The 17,532-nt window shown below is 45.2% G+C and overlaps 1 protein-coding gene across 2 annotated transcripts; it reads left to right on the forward strand.

The window, feature by feature from the left end:
* The first annotated feature begins 1,119 nt into the window (after nucleotides 1-1,119).
* Nucleotides 1,120-16,662, forward strand: LOC133489438 (A disintegrin and metalloproteinase with thrombospondin motifs 5). Of its 2 annotated transcripts, XM_061798522.1 has the most exons (9): nucleotides 1,120-2,440; nucleotides 11,500-11,632; nucleotides 11,853-12,020; nucleotides 12,216-12,499; nucleotides 12,593-12,776; nucleotides 12,855-13,030; nucleotides 13,110-13,285; nucleotides 14,419-14,555; nucleotides 14,620-14,827. In XM_061798522.1, the coding sequence occupies exons 1-9, from the start codon at nucleotides 1,355-1,357 to the stop codon at nucleotides 14,685-14,687; spliced, it is 2,412 nt and encodes an 803-aa protein (XP_061654506.1). In that variant the 5' UTR covers nucleotides 1,120-1,354; the 3' UTR covers nucleotides 14,688-14,827. The 2 variants fall into 2 exon arrangements, with proteins under 2 accessions (XP_061654506.1, XP_061654499.1); XM_061798515.1 differs by having other exon boundaries at nucleotides 1,126-2,440; nucleotides 14,419-16,662.
* Nucleotides 16,663-17,532: the final 870 nt, after the last annotated feature.

Raw genomic sequence — 17,532 nt, forward strand, 5'->3', positions numbered from 1 at the left:
GAGCTTGTACGGAGCAAGAACGCATCCTTTGGGGTTTTGTACTCTGTCAGCATGGCATGCAGTGGCAGTGCGCAGATTTCCATGTTTAGCTGTGCTCCTTCAGCTTCTCCCATCTCACGCCCACTCCCTGGCATTTCACCGGTGGGGCTTCAGATGAGAACGCTGACCTGCATGGGCTCTTCATCACTTGACAACACAGTGGCAACCTAATATGGGCACTGCAGGTTGTGAGGCCTCACAGGCTGGCTTCCATTGGTGACTCAGTAAATGAGCAGCACCACAGATCCTTTAAAGGAGACATTCAATGTGAAATTGACTTTTTTGACTGCATTCTGTCTCCTTTAAGATGCTTGAGAAAAGCCACTCTCAAGCTCTTGTGAGTGTGGGACTTCAGCTCCAGTGAGGCATATAGTATGGAGCTAATGCTCTTTGAAAATCCAGGCCATTTCCCGGCACCGTCACACACCTGCACAAGCCACACACAAACACACACCTGTTTCGTCACGTTCGGGAGTGCAACTGGATGGCGCCGCAGATTGCCTCCGTCTCTCTTTCCTCTCTGACTTAGGCCTGCGCCATTAACATCTCGCGCGGGAACAACAACTTTTTATTCACGGAACAAGCATAAATTATCTATCTCTGTCTAGTTTGCTGAAACTCAGCACTTAAATCCAATTGGAAGAACCTGAATTATTCAAATAGTCCAGCTGCAAAGGCTAAAAATAACAGGGACATTTTTTTTAGTGGAGTTCAAGTGTTGAGAGACAGACAGCTCTTTTGCTACGTGTGCAGTGATGCGATTCCCACCCTAAAACAGATGGTGACGAGATTTCTTCATCAGTTAGCAATTTGTCATGTCATGTGGAGGATATGTTTGTTTGGCTGCTGAGGACTGAGAGTCGGCCAAAGTGATTTCTTTGCCTCTCGAGGATCTGAACAAGGGGACACGTAAAGCAAAACGCTGCTCTGCTAAGCATGAAGCATTTTTCGGGTAACTCTCTCTCTCTCTCTCTCTCTCTCTCTCTGCTCCCAGCACTTGACTGTTTTGAGGAAAAGAGCAAGAGAGAGCTATAGAGCGAAGGGGGTGGGGGTGGAGGAGTGGTGATTGAGCGTAAAGGGGGCAGGACTTTTCCTCTCCGGGTCCTATTAAGCGCAAACTTTGTGATTTTGTTCTCCAAGTTCAGTCCAGACTGCACGCACTTTGTCTCCCCTCACTGCTTTTGTTGACGCTCTTTTGCAGGCCATGGAAGGATGCGCTTTTTGGCCCGACAAATAAGTTGCCTCCGCAGCTCGTCCAGGGTTCGTGTTTCGTTCATAGTATAGCGTATAGATGCTGCACCGTGTGGAATGAACAATGGTGAGGCTCCTTGGTGCTGCGGCCGGTGGCGTGCTTTGGTTCCGTCTGCTGTCGCTGGGCGTGCTGCTGGAGTCGGAGTCTGGCGCCACCGGGGTCTCCGTTTTCCAGGGTTTCTATCTCCCACCTGCGAACGGTTCGCAGCTCACACCAGCCAGGAGGACAGATGGGGTCGTGCGGACCGTTGACCGGATTTATAACGGAGGCGGGAGGGCCGGATACCTTGTCTACTTGGATGGGAGTCGCTTTCAGCTGGACATGGAGCGCGATGAGTCGGTTCTGTCGCATCACTTGAGCCCCCAGTACGTCCTCGCCATGATGGGAGGCAGCTCGGAGTCTTTGCAGCGGGACTGCGTTTATCGCGGGACGGTCAACACCAACCCGGAGTCCCTGGCCGTCTTCAACCTCTGCGGCGGAGGTGTGGAAGGCTTCTTCGCCGTGCACGGCGTGCGGTACACCGTCACGCCGATCGTCCGGGCCAAGGGGCACGAGCACGACGCGCGCGCTCTGCAGGACAAGGACGCCGAACACGCCCTCCACGTGTTCACGCGTGAGAACTTCACTTTTGAAGCCGCGCGCGACGGCCACGAGAGCTGCGGGACGCGCGACGGGCGCAGGGGGCGCAGGGACGCGGCTGGGAAAAGTCGGCGCAAGAGGCCGGACCGAGGGAGGCTGTCCGCGCCTGACCCGGGCCCGCACGGGCGGAGACGGTGGAGCCGGTTCCTCGGAACTGCAGCTGCGGACAGCCGCGTGCGGCGCAAGAGGTCGGTCTCCCGCGCCAGACACGTGGAGCTTCTCTTGGTGGCGGACGAGACCATGACGAAGAAGTACGGGAAGGACTTAAACCACTATCTCCTCACGCTGGCCTCGATCGCGTCCAAGCTGTACGGGCACGCCAGCATCGAGAACCCCATCCGGCTGTCCGTGGTCAAAGTAACCGCGGTCACCGACAAAGACAAAGGGCTGCAAGTGTCCAAGAACGCGGCGGCCACTCTCAAGAGCTTCTGCAAGTGGCAGAACCAGCAAAACCCGCTAGACGACGACCACCAACACCACCACGACGCCGCCATCCTCTTCACTAGGCAGGTAAACAAACATCCTTCCCTTCCCGAGGCGCCAGGCCGCTTGTCGCCCAGGTGCGATGCCAAGGCAACGGAGTGACGCCATTGCTTGTTTTGATTTCGATGTTGTTCGTGTTTAAGCACCCACGAAATTTTTCTGACATGTCCCGTGACTCAGTGCGTTCAGGACACACATGGAGACCAATGCTAGTGGTAATGTTGGCTATGAGCTGTCAGATCCCAGTCCAGAGAGCCTGCCTCCCACGTGCCCCACTAGCCCTTTCTGTCTTCCTCAATGTGCTGACGCTTCTGTGCTTAAAAACTGAATTTCCTGCGTCTGCGCGCGTTTTTCTGGGCAGACTCCTCTATCTCCAGCTTACCCTGTCAGTCCCCTGACCGCCTTCAAGCCTCAGAAGCTGAGACCTGAGGCGTTTGCAAACAAATTCTTCTTGGGAATTTGAAAATCATCTACAGGGTGCAACCCAGAAAAATCTCGAATAAAAAAAAAAAAAAATCCACTGCGACTTAATAAGGCAGTCTCTCCTGACCCGTATCATCCTCACATCGCTCCAGTCTGCAATTTATTTTCCTGGTTACTTTTACAGCATCTGTCAGCTGAGGCTGTCAGAAAAACAAACACAGGCTGTATGGAGACCGCACTAATTTAGCCTTTCTTCTCCCTGCTTTACTTCAGCCTCCCTCCTTCCCTACGGCCTGAACCACAGCCAAACCTTTCTGCTTTTGAAGCGAGCATCCGGAGTATTACTTTGGATCTCCAAAGGATACACGTGTTGGGTTGGTGCTGTCGTTCATTGGCACGGGTGTCTAAAGTAGCTGGCAGCAAGTCCCGGTCCCTGCGTGCCAACCACCTACAATCGTTGTTGACACTCCACCTGCTTGGGCAAGCCCGCAGAGAAGCCTAGTGTCTACAGATGGCCACTCTTTGGTACAGCGGCCATGAATAAAAAGATGGAATGATGCCCCCCCCTAAGGCAACCTCTGTGGTTAAGAGCAGAGAGCCAAACCAGATAAGAAACTCCAAACAAACATGATAGGCTTTGTAGAAAGTAATATTAGGGCCACTCTGAAAGGAAAAGACAATAACACTAACTTAAGTCCTAATTTAACAACAATAGAGTTGTATTGTTTTTGAGGAAAAACGTAGTAGGTTTTTGAGATAAAAGTTGTATATTTTTTATATTAGAGTTATAATGTTATGGGAATTAAATGAAATATTCAGAATTGTGAATCATCAACATCAGATTATTATCATTATCAGTTTTGAAGTGATTGTTGTGGAGAAGGCGGCACGGTGGACGACTGGTTAGAGCGTCAGCCTCACAGTTCTGAGGACCCGGGTTCAATCCCCGGCCCCGACTGTGTGGAGTTTGCATGTTCTCCCCGTGCCTGCGTGGGTTTTCTCCGGGCACTCCGGTTTCCTCCCACATCCCAAAAACATGCATAAATTGGAGACTCTAAATTGCCCGTAGGTGTGACTGTGACTGTGAGTGTGAATGGTTGTTTGCCCGATGACAGCTGGGATAGGCTCCAGCACGCCCGCGACCCCAGTGAGGAGAAGCGGCTCAGAAAATGGATGGATGGATGTTCTGGAGAAAGAGCAACACAGATTTGGGTTTCACCGTGGACAGCCTCCAACACGAGTCACCTTGTTCACGAAGTAGTCCGCAGTTACTGTAGGATCACCGTAAGTGCAGTATGCTTCCATCCGCAATACGGGGTGACTACATCAGTCAATGCACCCTCTAATTGCAATACTATACAACTTAATTTTATCATACGAGTCAAAATGCCATAAAGCATTAGGGCCCCTGATGTTATCCAGTCAGTCAGAGACGGCATGTTCATTGGAATTCCACTCCTTCAGGATCCAAAATCGTGTCCGACATTCTCACTGTTTCCTGTCAAAATAGGAAAATAAAAACTTGTCCAGAACCTCGACATTGCTCATCCTTACACAGGAAAGAAACAGCTACTCTGATATCATTCCTTCATTTCACATATATAAATATATATATACACACACACATATATATATATATATATATATATATATATATATATATATATATATATATATATATATATATATATATATATATATATATATATTTAAAGAGAGAGAGAGAGAATATATAGTCTCCACCAAAAGTATTGGAAGAGTATACTCTCCACCAAAAGTATTGAAACAGTAAGGTTATTATTATTATTGTACACTGAAGACATTTGGGTTTCAGAACAAAAGATGAATATGAGACAAAAGTTCAGAATTCCAGCGTTTAGTTTGTGGTATTTACATCTAGACGTGTTAAACAACTCGGGACAGAGCACTTTTTGTTTGAAGCCAGCCACTTTTCAAGGGAGCAAAAGTATTGGAACAGACATTATTAAAGAATCCTAAACGTGAATAACATTTAATATCTGATTGTATAACGCTTACTTGCAAAAACGGCATCAAGCCTGCGACCCATTGACTTCAGCAGACTGTCGCATTCTTCATTTGAAATCCTTTTCCAGGCCTTTACTGCAGCCTCTTTGTTCTTTCAGTCTCATCTTCAGGAGGTAAAATGCATGCTCTTTTGGGTTAAGGTCCACTTTTTCCCCCGATGAAGTCCTTTGTTGTGTTAGCAGTGTGTTTTGGGTCATGTCTTGTTGCATGATGACGCTTCTCACGATTAGTTTGGATGCATTTTTCTGTAAATTGCAAGACAAAATGGTTTTGTAGACTTCAGAATTCATTCTGCTGCTACCATCATGTGTTATATCATCCATAAAGTCTAGTGAGCCCGTTCCCAGAAGCAGCCATACAAGCCCAAGCCATGACATTACCTCCACCATGCTTCACAGATGAGTTTGTGTGTTTTGGATCATAAGCAGATGGTTTCTTTCTCCATACTTTGGCCTTTCCATCACGGGTAGAGGTTAATCTTGGTCTCATAAGTGGAGAAAACATTAAAACTTTTGTGGGTTGTCTCTTTACTTCTTTGCAAAATCCAATCTGGCCTTCTGATTCTTTTTTTCTGATGAGTGGTTTGCATCTTGTGGTATATGGCCTGTATATTTCTACTCTTCGAACAGTGGATTGTGATACCTTCACCCCTTGCCCTGTGGAGGTTGGCAGTGATGTCACTGACTGTTGTCTTTGGGTGTTTCTTCACAACGCTCATGATGATTCTGTCATCAAGTGCTGTTGATACCCTTGGCTGACCTGTTCGATGTCTGTTGCTCAGTACACCAGAAGTTTCTTTTTTTTTCAGGACATTCCAAATTGTTGTATTGGCTATGCCCAATGTTTGTGAAATAGCACTGATCGAGTTTTCCTCATTTCTCAGCTTCAAAATGGTTTCCCTTTCGCCCATTGACAGCTCTCTGGTCTTCATGTTTGCTGAACAACAAATGCAGTTTTCACAGGTGAAATCCAAAGCCAAAAACAAGCACTATTTAATGTTTAAGCAGTCAATCTAAAACACCTGAGCAACTAGAAACACAAATCAGTCACATGTTCCAATACATTTGCTCACTTGAAAAGTGTGTGGGTTCAAACAAAAGGGGCGCTTTCCTGAGTTGTTTAACAGATCTAGATGTAAATATCATGAAATTAAAGCTGGAATTCTAAACTTTTGTCTCATATTCATCTTTTGATCTGAAACCCAAATGTCTGCAGGATAAAACAAAAACAAAGGACCTGACCCAATACATTTGGAGAGGACTGTGTGTATATATATATATATCCATCCATTTTCTGAGCCGCTTCTCCTCACTTGGGTCATGGCGTGTTGGAGCCTATCCCAGCTATCATCGGGCAGGAGGCGGGGTACACCCTGAACTGGTTGCCAGCCAATCGCAGGGCACATACCACGCATGTTTTTGGGATGTGGGAGGAAACTGGAATGCCCGGAGAAAACCCACGCAGGCACGGGGAGAACATGCAAACTCCACACAGGCGGGGCCGGGGATTGAACCCCAGTCCTCAGAACTGTGAGGCTGACGCTCTAACCAATCGACCACATATATATATATATATATATATATATATATATATATATATATATATATATATATGTATATATATATATATATATATATATGTATTTTTTTATTTTTAAGTTTATTCATTTCTGAACTACAATTCTTACAAGAAATGACCATGAGAAGAAAGTGTATTGCATGGAGTTTTATTTAAAATTCGATACGAGCGTCAGCATTAGCCAGCAGTTTCTCAAGCCGCCTGGGAACTGCATTAACTGATTTCACAAGGAACTCTTGTGGGATGGAAGACATAACTTCGCCCTTCAAGTTCTTCCAAAGTCGTTGGTTTGGTAGAATAGATTTGCTCCTTTAATCATGGAAAAATTAGAAAAAGATTACATTATATGAAGAAATTATAAGTATGTTAAAATAGGGAGTTACTTTTCAATCACCCTGTTTATATATATATATATATTAGGCTGCATGATATTGGTAAAAAATTACAGAGATTTATTTTTTAAACCAGCAATATATTTTTTGATGTGAAATTATACAGGGTTAGATTGATTGAAGACTGTAAATTGCCCGTAGGTGTGTATGTGAGTGTGAATGGTTGTTTGTTTCTATGTGCCCTGCGATTGGCTGGCGACCAGTTCAGGGTGTACCCCGCCTTCCGCCCGAAGATAGCTGGGATAGGCTGCAGCAGCCCGCGACCCTGGTGAGGATAAGCGGTAAACAAAATGGATGGAATGGAAATTGGATGGAAATTACACAGGATCAGTGTTGGGAAAGTTCATTTTTTTACGCAAGCTACTTCAAAGTTCGGCTCATCGTTCAAAAAACGAACTACTTCATTTCAGAGTTCATAATTAAATTTTTTTAACTAAGTTCACCGGTCCAAAAGTGAACTAGTTCATAGTTCTTTTTATTTTTTTATGTTGCCGACATATTACAGTATTACTCTCAAAATACTGGAATTTCATTTTCCCATTGCTGCCACCCATTCAGTCATCAACTAGTTGCTAGCTGCAGCTTTCACCCTACAATCTCAAAAACATGAGGAAAAACTTGTTCCTTTAATAGCATTTTTTAAAATGAGGTATTAAAACAAAAACAGGACTTTTGTCCTTAATATGAAAACAAAAACACGCAACACAGTATAAAAGGAACGATGGTGAAAGGACATTGATAACTTTGCATTCGTTGCAGCTCTGGCTGACGATCTTAACAAAATCATTTCTCTATTCTTATATTACAAAACCAAATAAATTCCATATTATCATAGTACAGTGTTTAAAATTAAGCATTCCGATACAAATGATAATTTTTCTAGTAATCCATTTTTAGAATTATGTACTGTATTACAAAAGCACACATTTACGCATGTCCCTGAATGCACCTCGTGCACTCACGCAGCTGCCACGTGCCTTGACTACTGTAGTTTCATTCTAAAGAGCAAAATAGGAAGTACAGCACGCCCATTTCTTTGAATCCTTTGAGCATGTCCAAACAGGTCCCTCTGCTGCTCACATTTAATATTACAGTTGATTCTCTGTATATTACAGTACACTCTATTGCATACATTGCGTGCATTGCAATGACGATGATAAGACAAAATATCATGCAGCTATTATATACATTTTACTCTATAATTTAATCGCGAAATTGTGCAACTTTTTGTCCAAAATGTTTTGTTTTGTAATGTTTTTTTTTCTTTTTAGTGTGGCCCGAATACGCCTTGTGGATTTGCACAATTATCCTTCCAAAACAAGTTACATTGGCAACACATTGGACTTACCTGATTTTGGCAATGCAGCCCATTTTTGGATGTAAAATCTTTTCACACATCTAACACTGTACACACTTCTCTGGAACCTTTTCAATTTCTTTATAACTGAACCCGTAGAAGCATGTGAACCCTCACCTGCCCTGCAAACCATCAAACTGTTGTTATGTTGTTACTATTATCGACTGCATGTCTTTCAGACAAATTAGTGTATTGGCTCCTCTTTCATGACCCCATTTTTGGGTCATGCCCTTAATAAGCCCATAAAAGCCGGCAGCAGTTCACTTTAACGTTGACCCCTGACCTATTTGGCTCTGAAAGCCCAATCCTCAGGATTCTTGGCTGTGACTGAGGACTAAAATTGCTGTCACTTAAACCTGTCAATCAACATGATGGGCAGACCTGCACATCTAAACACTGCAGGAAAGCAGTGAGTGAAACAGGAATGTGCAAGCACAAAGTTACTGTTTCCCTTGAAAGAGCACTGCCAGGAAATAACTGCATTTGGCTCAGGTGTCTTGTACCCAGCTGCATTGTGGGTGAAAAAAAGAAATCAAAGAATTTCAGCATGTGAGACAACGATATTTGAACCATTTCTCAATAGTCTCTGTCTGGCCATTTCATTCTCCTATATACTGTATTTTCAATTGAGGTTTTTCAAAAACTTTGTGGAAAAATAGAGATTCACTTCACATGTGAACGAATACGGTGGACTCGTCGTTGGCACATCTGCCTCACAATTCTGAGATTTCTGTTTTGAATCTCGGCTCCGGCCTTTCTGAGGATAGTTTGCATGTTCTCCTCATACTTTGCATGGATTCACATTTTAAAAACACGGATGTTAGGCTCATTGAGCAGTCTAAGTTGTCTGAAGGTGTGAATCTTTTTGCAAATGGCTGTTTATATGTGCGCTGCAACTCGGCCAGCGACCAGTCGAGGGTTTACCCCACCTCTTGCCCAAAGTCAGCTGGGATAGGCTTCAGCTTACCCGCCACCCTGATGATGGATGGCGATCACAAGGCGAACAAGTGTGAAGCGGCCATTGTGGCTGAGAATGTTGTAACGGTCCACTGCTGTGTGATGGAAGTTGGGACGTACAGTGTTTGGTATCAAACGTGGCATGGCAGTGAATGCCAAATGGCTGCGTGATGGGATGCCCAGGCTGCATACCAATCCATAAATGCCCTAAGTCTTGTCCCGCCGTGCTTTGCACGTCTGCTGACTTTGACTGCATAGTGATGTCATTTAACCTTTTACATGGAATTTGCACGTGTGGCGGCGACTCCTCCCTTTCCTGTCCACTTGTCAAACCCCCACCCCACCGCGTCCATGAGTTTTTGTCTACATCACGGTGTACATTTCCCAGCTCTTGCCGCCGTCGCAGATGGCCCCTCTATTTGTTTTACCTGTTCTTGATATTTCACACATTATACTTCGTCTGGCATCTGTTGACAACCTGCAGACAGCCCCTGGAGCCTTAAGTCTCGACCCTGGACAGCAGGCACACCACATGGGACTCGCCCTCACTAACGGTGACGCATCAGTGATTTTTTTTCACGACTCTCCTTTCAAAAGCTCATATAGCCGCTCAATTTTACTGGCACACGACCATCCCAGTGCATCCTAATATCTATCCATCCATTTTCTGTACCGCTAATCCTCACTAGGGTCGCGGGCATGCTGGAGCCTATCCCACCTATCTTCGGGCGGGAGGCGGGGTACACCCTGAACTGGTCACCAGCCAATCGCAGGGCACATAGAAACAAACAACCATTAGCACTCGCATTCACACCTACGGGCAATTTAGAGTCTTCAATCAACCTACCATGCATGTTTTTTGGATGTGGTAGTACCCGGAGAAAACCCACGCAGGCACGGGGAGAACATGCAAATTCCACATTGGCGTGGCTGGGATTTGATCCCCGGTCCTCAGAACTGTGAGGCTGATGTGCTAACCACACGTCTACCGTGCAGCCCATCATAATATGTAGTTAATATATTACCTATCACTGAGGCGGTTCCTGGTTCCTCACTGTTTGTTGGCAAAGGAAAACCTACTTCTCTACTACGACTTCCACTACACTTTAAATAATTGCTGCATGTTACATACATACGAGTATGAGTGGTCTCCACTCTATTGTGTGTCTTTATTGGGTTGATGTAGTCATGATATCAGATGTGTAGTGTTTTTAGTGTAAACTAAACTAGCTTACTCAGCCTTTAAACATGTGTGTGTGATTGGCTGTTTCACTCAAATCTTGGCTGAGACCAGTCAGTCTCTCACACGTTGGCACACAACCCACCGATCGTCGCCTGATTTTCGAATCCAGCCTTCCACCTGTTCGCCTGTTATTTGTGCCAATCCCCCCGTAACCCTATGCCCCGCACCAGTTCTCCTCTTTCATTTCCGGCATTCCTCCATCCCCATTCCATTGGTCAATTTCCTTTGATTTGTTTCTCTTTTATGTTTTCTCCCTTGTCTGTTTTGAAAGAAAAAATAATGTTGGGAGTGAAAACAAGCAAAGTTTATATTTTTCTTCTTTTGGTTCATGCTTTGCTGTAAAAACACAAGCTTTCACACCATTGTCTTGGATGGTTTTGGTGAAAAAACATAAAAACGTTATGGGGTGAAAGAGTGTAAGAAACTTTCTATACACTCCCACTGTTAGATTCAAAACAAACATTGTGCTTGTCCGCACAGTAAGAAAGGAAAGAGCACTCAGTGCGTGTAAGTTTCCCCTCATTGGCCATGTGTGTCAACAACTATAACTGTTCAGCAGTTAACTGGTAAACACACACTTTCTTGCTGTAATGCGCATATTTATCCTGTTTGTGTCCTGCAAGCACATGTACTGTATTTATTCACATGAACAGGAGTGATGTACATTTGTGTGTATGTGTGTGTGTGTGTGTGTGCAGTGGTCCCACCCAATCAGTCAAGTGTGAGTGCATAACACAAGGCAGTTTGTTCCTAACTGGTCCACCGGGTAAACCGGGTAAACACCCTCCCTCTAGAGCCCAGCAGGCCCGTCAGCACGATTTAGGGCGAATGTTCGTCTTCTTGACGATGTTTGTCTGTGTTCACACATGCCATTTCCTCTCTGACATGACGGGGGGAATTAATCAATTGATCAGTGCGTTCGGCGAACAGTGGCAAGACTGCCCTGAGGCCTCGTCTGCATGGTTGTGTGACAATCAATATCATGTAACCAAATGTTTGGTTTGGCAAATGGTGGTGGAAGAAACATTAAAGGGAGAGTAAATATCAAGTCCTGGGGCTGCTTTAAAGTCACTGCATTACATCTGTGCAGGACCTCTGCGGCCATCACTCCTGTGACACCTTGGGAATGGCAGACGTTGGCACTATCTGCTCACCAGAAAGAAGCTGTGCCGTCATTGAGGATGACGGGCTTCACGCCGCATTCACAGTGGCGCACGAGATCGGTAAGCATGGATACACTTGTTAAGACAAAGAGAGATACAGACAAGTTTGGACTGGCTCATCTGTCAGCACCTCTGTGGTTGTTGATTACCATGAGAGGATTACCTGAGTGCTCGTTGTGTTTTCTTTTCCCATTCTTGCTGCATGTGCAAACCTGTGGCATCATTTTCCGCCTCCATCGACCATACATAACATTTCAATTCCTTCCCCCGTCTGCCTCAGGCCATTTGCTCGGTTTGTCCCATGACGACTCCAAATTCTGTGAGGAGCGTTTCGGCGTGAACAGCGACAAGAGGCTAATGTCCTCCATCCTCACCTCCATTGATGCGTCCAAACCTTGGAGCCGCTGTACCTCGGCCACCATCACAGACTTCTTTGACGATGGCAATGGTGAGGTTTTTAAAGCATTTTCTTGCGTGAACTTCCACAGTTTCTATCACTGAGCAAGGAATGTATTTGTAGCACAGCCAAAGATCATATGTAAGCTTCTTCACCATGGCCATAAAGTATAGTGTGAAGACATTGTGAAGAGACAAGTAATGTACCGCCAGCATCATCTTATTCTCGACACTGCCCCTGTCCCAGCCGAGTGTCTTCTCGACTCCCCCCGTCAACCCCTGTTGGGTCCCGAAGAGCTCCCGGGGCAGAGCTATGATGCCGTGCGCCAGTGCCGCCTTGCTTTCGGGCCAGAATACACCGTATGCCCTGGTATGGACGTGTGCTCCCGGTTGTGGTGTGCAGTTATTCGCCAGGGACAGATGGTGTGTCTGACCAAGAAGTTGCCAGCCGTGGAGGGAACACCCTGCGGAAAGGGGCGCATCTGCCTGCAGGGGAAGTGTGTGGACAAAACACGCAAGAGACATTACTCGGTAGGCGGTGACTGCATTTGAAACTTTCTGCCTTTCTGGGGAAGCATAAAATCTCGATGTGACTGACCCTTCCCTTTCTGCACTGCGCCGCAGTCATCCAACCATGGCAGCTGGAGCTCCTGGGGTTCTTGGGGCTCATGCACTCGAACGTGTGGTGGTGGAGTGCAATTCGCCCAGCGGCTGTGCAACAACCCGCCACCGCGGAACAATGGGCGTTACTGCACTGGGAAGAGAGCCATCTACCGGTCCTGCAATGTTGCACCATGCCCACCATCGAGTGAGTGCAGTATCGTGCATTGGAATGGGATGTAAGTACAATACACTACAAAATGTGTCTTTTCACCGTTTCCTCTAGATAAGAGTTTCCGACAGGAGCAATGTGCGGTGCGCAATGGCCCTCAGACAGATCCTAAAGGGGTGAAAACATTTGTTGAGTGGGTGCCCAAATATGCTGGAGTTCTCCCTAAAGATGTTTGCAAACTCACCTGCAGAGCAAAAGGAACCGGTTACTATGTGGTGTTCTCGCACAGGGTGAGCTATTGGCAAAAAATGGAACTGGGACATTTCAGTGAAAAAGCATTTTTAGGTTAAAGAAACCCTCTGTTTTCAGGTGATAGACGGGACCGAGTGTCGTCCTTCCAGCAGCTCGGTGTGCGTGAAGGGGAGGTGCGTGCGAACAGGTTGCGATGGCATCATAGGCTCCAAGCTTCAGTTTGACAAGTGTGGTATATGTGGCGGTGACAGCACAGGATGCATACGGGTTGTGGGAAACTTCACCAAGAAAAGGTAAGAACAAAGAAAACTCTCTTGCCAAACGCAGGATAAAACAAAACATATCTATTTTTATGATGATGATAATAATAATCATCATAATAATACTACTACTACTCATAATAATAATAATTTGTTTTATTTAAAGGCACCTTTCAAGCCTCTGAAGATCACCGTACAAGTTAAAAGAAATCAAACAATACTATACAAATAACAGAACATAAATTAAAATGGCAAATGATATGGGAAACATTAAAGTGAATATGCAGTCCGGAATAGGTGTGTCTTGAGTTTGTATTTGAAGACGGTTAATGAGTCTATGTTTCAGAGGTCAGGTAGTGGGGAGTTACAAAGACGTGTGTGTGGGGGGGGGGTAGAAGGGAGAAATGTGACGTTTAGATGGAGGGAGGACAAAGATCTGAGACAGCAGGTGGGTCTGGCAACATGCAAGGAGATCAGCAGGATACAGTTTACCAGGGCGAGGTCATTTATGGTCTTGAAGGTGCAGATCAGTATTTTATATTGGAATGGGGTATTGGACAGGGAGCCAATGGGGATGTTGCAGGGCTGGAGTGATGTGGTGAGTGGAGGGGGTCCTTGAGAGAAGCTGTGGTTTTTGTAGTGACTTGTGGGGGAGACCAAACAGGAGAGAGTTGCAATAATCCAGGCGTGAAGTGACGAGGCTATGAATAAGGACAGCAGCAATGTGAGGGGTGAGGGATGGACGAAGGCGATTGACGTTTCCAAAGTGAAAGTATGCAGACTGGGTGATGTTTATGTGTGCTTGGAAGGGGACTATACTGTCTGTGTACATGCAAAGTTGTTACAGCTCAATTGAGCAGACGTGTGAGGACCGTAACATGACATGAAAAGGTATACAGTCAGCCTGATGCAAGAAAAATGTCATACAAATGGACAAATAGCTCACAAAAAATGTATAAAGCCATTCAAGTCAACAGAAGAAGGACATATGGCGGCGAGCCATAATTAATACATTTGTAATAAATTTGGCAAATAGGCATGAAAAAGCAAAAGTTGTCTGCTGACTTACCTGCGCATGCTTGTTATGTTTATATTACCACTAAGACTATTGTCTGTATAGTTATTTTATTGGCTAACCAAATCTTTCCTTTCACCCTGACAAACAGTAAGGGCTACACGGATGTAGTGAAGATCCCTGTAGGCTCCACACACATCAAGGTTCGTCAGCACAAGGCAAAAGACCAGACCCGTTTCACCGCCTACCTCGCCCTCCGGAGACCCAGTGGGGATTACCTCCTCAATGGCAAGTTCATGATCTCCACCTCAGAGAGCATCATTCCGCTCAACGGCTCTGTGCTTAACTACAGTGGCTGGAGTCAAAGGGATGAGTGGCTCCACAGCATGGGCCCTGGGGCCCTCCAAGAAGCCTTGGTAGTCCAGATCCTTGCCACAGATGCTAAAAAGCCGCTGGATGTCCGTTATAGCTTCTTCACGCCACGCCGGACAACCCCACAGAAGCCCCCACCACTGCTTGTCCCCAGTTTGAATTTGGCCCATTTGCAGGGCACTACAACTGTCACAACGAGAACCACCACCAGCAGCTTTACTACATCGTCCCCCACTCCCACTATCCTGGTTCCTGCGCCAACGACAGCTACCAGTCTGTCTACACCACTTCCCGGGCCCCAATGGGTGACAGGAGCATGGATGATCTGCTCCAGGACTTGTGACACTGGCTGGCACAGCAGGACAGTCCAGTGTAAGGACCAGGGCGGGAAATTGTCCAAGGGATGTTTGCTGAATTCCCGCCCTTCTGCTTTTAAACACTGTCTTGGAAGAAAATGTTAAAATGGCAGGAGGAGGGGAACAAGGCTTTGTAGGACAACAAAAGTGGACCGATAAAATGATCAAGTGCTGCATGTTGGACGAGGGACCAACGAATTTAAGACATCATCTAAAACCTTAATCAGGACTGTGAATGTTGGACCAAGTCTCACAGAGACTGTGCTTGAAGAATGTCTCAGAATCACATTTGCAGAGCAAAAGTTAAGCAAGGACCTGTTTATTTTGTAGTCAGGCATTTGTGTTGCATGTTGGTGACTCAACTTTGTTTCCGCATCCAAACGTTGTTTGTCTTTTGCTGTGTGTGTGTGTGTGTGTGTGTGTGTGCGTGTGTTCGAGCGTGTGTGTTTTGAGTCATACTGTATATCCTCCTAAATAAGGGAGACACACGTCATTCGCCCTCCAGCTTACGTCATTGCTTTGACCCTCCAGCTATCAAGGGATGGGGAAGACGTTGACCAACAATGGACGGGGAAACCCAGACATTCGGTGTTTAAATGGTGCTTTACAGTCTGTCCATTCTGCACAATAATATACAGCAGTACAAAAGCTTTATTGAGTTCGAGACTTGCTCAGGTTCTCGAAGTTCATTTGCTCTGCAATAACTCAGGAAGAATGTTCTTCCTTATGACACAAGCGTTGATTGCGCTAATCCCCTGCGCATTCTAAAGAACACAACAGTGTTCTTTCAAAGTCAGCTGTCAGAGGGGAAAAGTAACCGTGACTGTCCTTAAGATTCACATTCATGGAGGTTAGAGACGGATCACTTATTTTGCTTCATTTTTGAAGTGTGTGCATGCGTGCGTGTGTGTGTGTGTGTGTGTGTGTATGTGTGTGAGTCTGCTTACATGCATAGAGAGTGACAGAAAAAAAATGCAAACAAAGACAAGACACTGGGAAATTTCCATTGGTGTGCACTGCCTTAAAGCAGGGTACACACATGCCGATAATCAGGCTAAATATGAGCATTTGAAGCCACTGCTAATCAAACTCAGCGGAACTGATTATTGGATTTCTCTGAAAGATTATCCTGACCTATGGCGATATGGTTCTGTGTGGTGTGGTGCGGTGGTTATCTCGGGTACACCACACACGAGAAGGGCAGTGAGACACACATGGTGATTTCTTTCCTCATCATGTGGGTCTCTGACATTTGAAAAATCGTAAAAAAAAGATTTTCAAAATCAGTATGTGTGTACCCTCCTTTACACATTGCAATTTAACAACTCGATGTAAACCTTCTTGAACAATAGATGATTTCAATGTATGTGTTAGTATTCAAAGCAATTTGCAGAGCCATATGCACATCTGTACACCTCACTGAAACACACACTTTGTTCCTTTGAGGAAAGCCCTCTCGCTGAACAGCAAAAACAGCACTGAGCTTGTAATTTATTGTTTGTACAACTGCTATGTGTGAATAACAAAGCAACGAGATGAGCTTTATTTATTGTAGTAATTTTGTATCAGATTACTATTTAATTTAGGACTATGCAGAATCCTCAGTGTAAGACTATAGTGTTTCTTTTCTAGTCGTGTGATGTACATAAAATATCTATATTTAAACACCTTGTTGTCTGTGTTATTTTCTTTGTTGTTTTGCAATACAAACACTTCACAAAATATGACAAAACTCACAGTTTTTACCCCAAGAATATCATGTACGTTTCCCATGTACTGTTCATCCAAGTACCCCCTTCATGTACTGAATTTTAGCATAGGTACAGGACATGGACTTGAAAAGTAAATGGTAAAGATTAATGTGCATGCACACAACGAACTACAATGTTGTATTTGTAATTTTTCATTCCTTGATATTAGTCTATTATGACTCTAAATTGTCCGTAGGTGGGGATTGTGAGTGCGAATTGTTGTTTCTCTATATGTGCCCTTCGATTGGCTGCCGACCAGTTCAGGGTGTACCCCGCCTCTCGCCCACAGTCAGCTGGGATAGACTCCAGCAGAAAATGGATGGATGGATGGCTAACACTGTATGACCTTGAAATTAATGCACAGCAAGTGCTTCTATGAAGACTCAAAATTGTCCATACAGTCGGTGCGAATGTGAGTGTGAATGTTTGTCAATGTGTGCTCTGCAATGGGTAGGTAACCAGTCCAGGATATACCCAACCTCTTGCGGAAAGTCAGCTGAGATAGGCTCCAGCTCACCTGGGTGGATGGATGGATTGCAGTTGTGGCAAACAACATATTATCAGGAGTGCCACGGGAAATTATCCAATTTGGTCTGAAAGTGATCATTTATTTACTACTAATAATGTACCTTTGTTCGTCTATCTATGCCAGCTACGTATAGCGACAGGTAAATGCTCTTCCAAGTCACTACAGGTAGCACTATTCTTCCGGTTTGTGCGCCGTGGTTCAGCCATTACAGTGTGTCAACAAACAATTTCTTCAGATTTTATTTTGTACTAACGAGT

The sequence above is a fragment of the Phyllopteryx taeniolatus genome, chromosome 1, assembly GCF_024500385.1.
Source record: "Phyllopteryx taeniolatus isolate TA_2022b chromosome 1, UOR_Ptae_1.2, whole genome shotgun sequence".
Taxonomy (NCBI): domain Eukaryota; kingdom Metazoa; phylum Chordata; class Actinopteri; order Syngnathiformes; family Syngnathidae; genus Phyllopteryx; species Phyllopteryx taeniolatus.

Bases quoted from the DNA above. Each gene is read 5' to 3' on its own strand.
- LOC133489438 (XM_061798515.1), top strand. From the start codon at position 1,355: ATGGTGAGGCTCCTTGGTGCTGCGGCCGGTGGCGTGCTTTGGTTCCGT. The intron at 11,633-11,852 runs GTAAGCATGGAT...CGTCTGCCTCAG, and splicing joins CACAGTGGCGCACGAGATCG to GCCATTTGCTCGGTTTGTCC. The intron at 13,031-13,109 runs GTGAGCTATTGG...CTCTGTTTTCAG, and splicing joins ATGTGGTGTTCTCGCACAGG to GTGATAGACGGGACCGAGTG.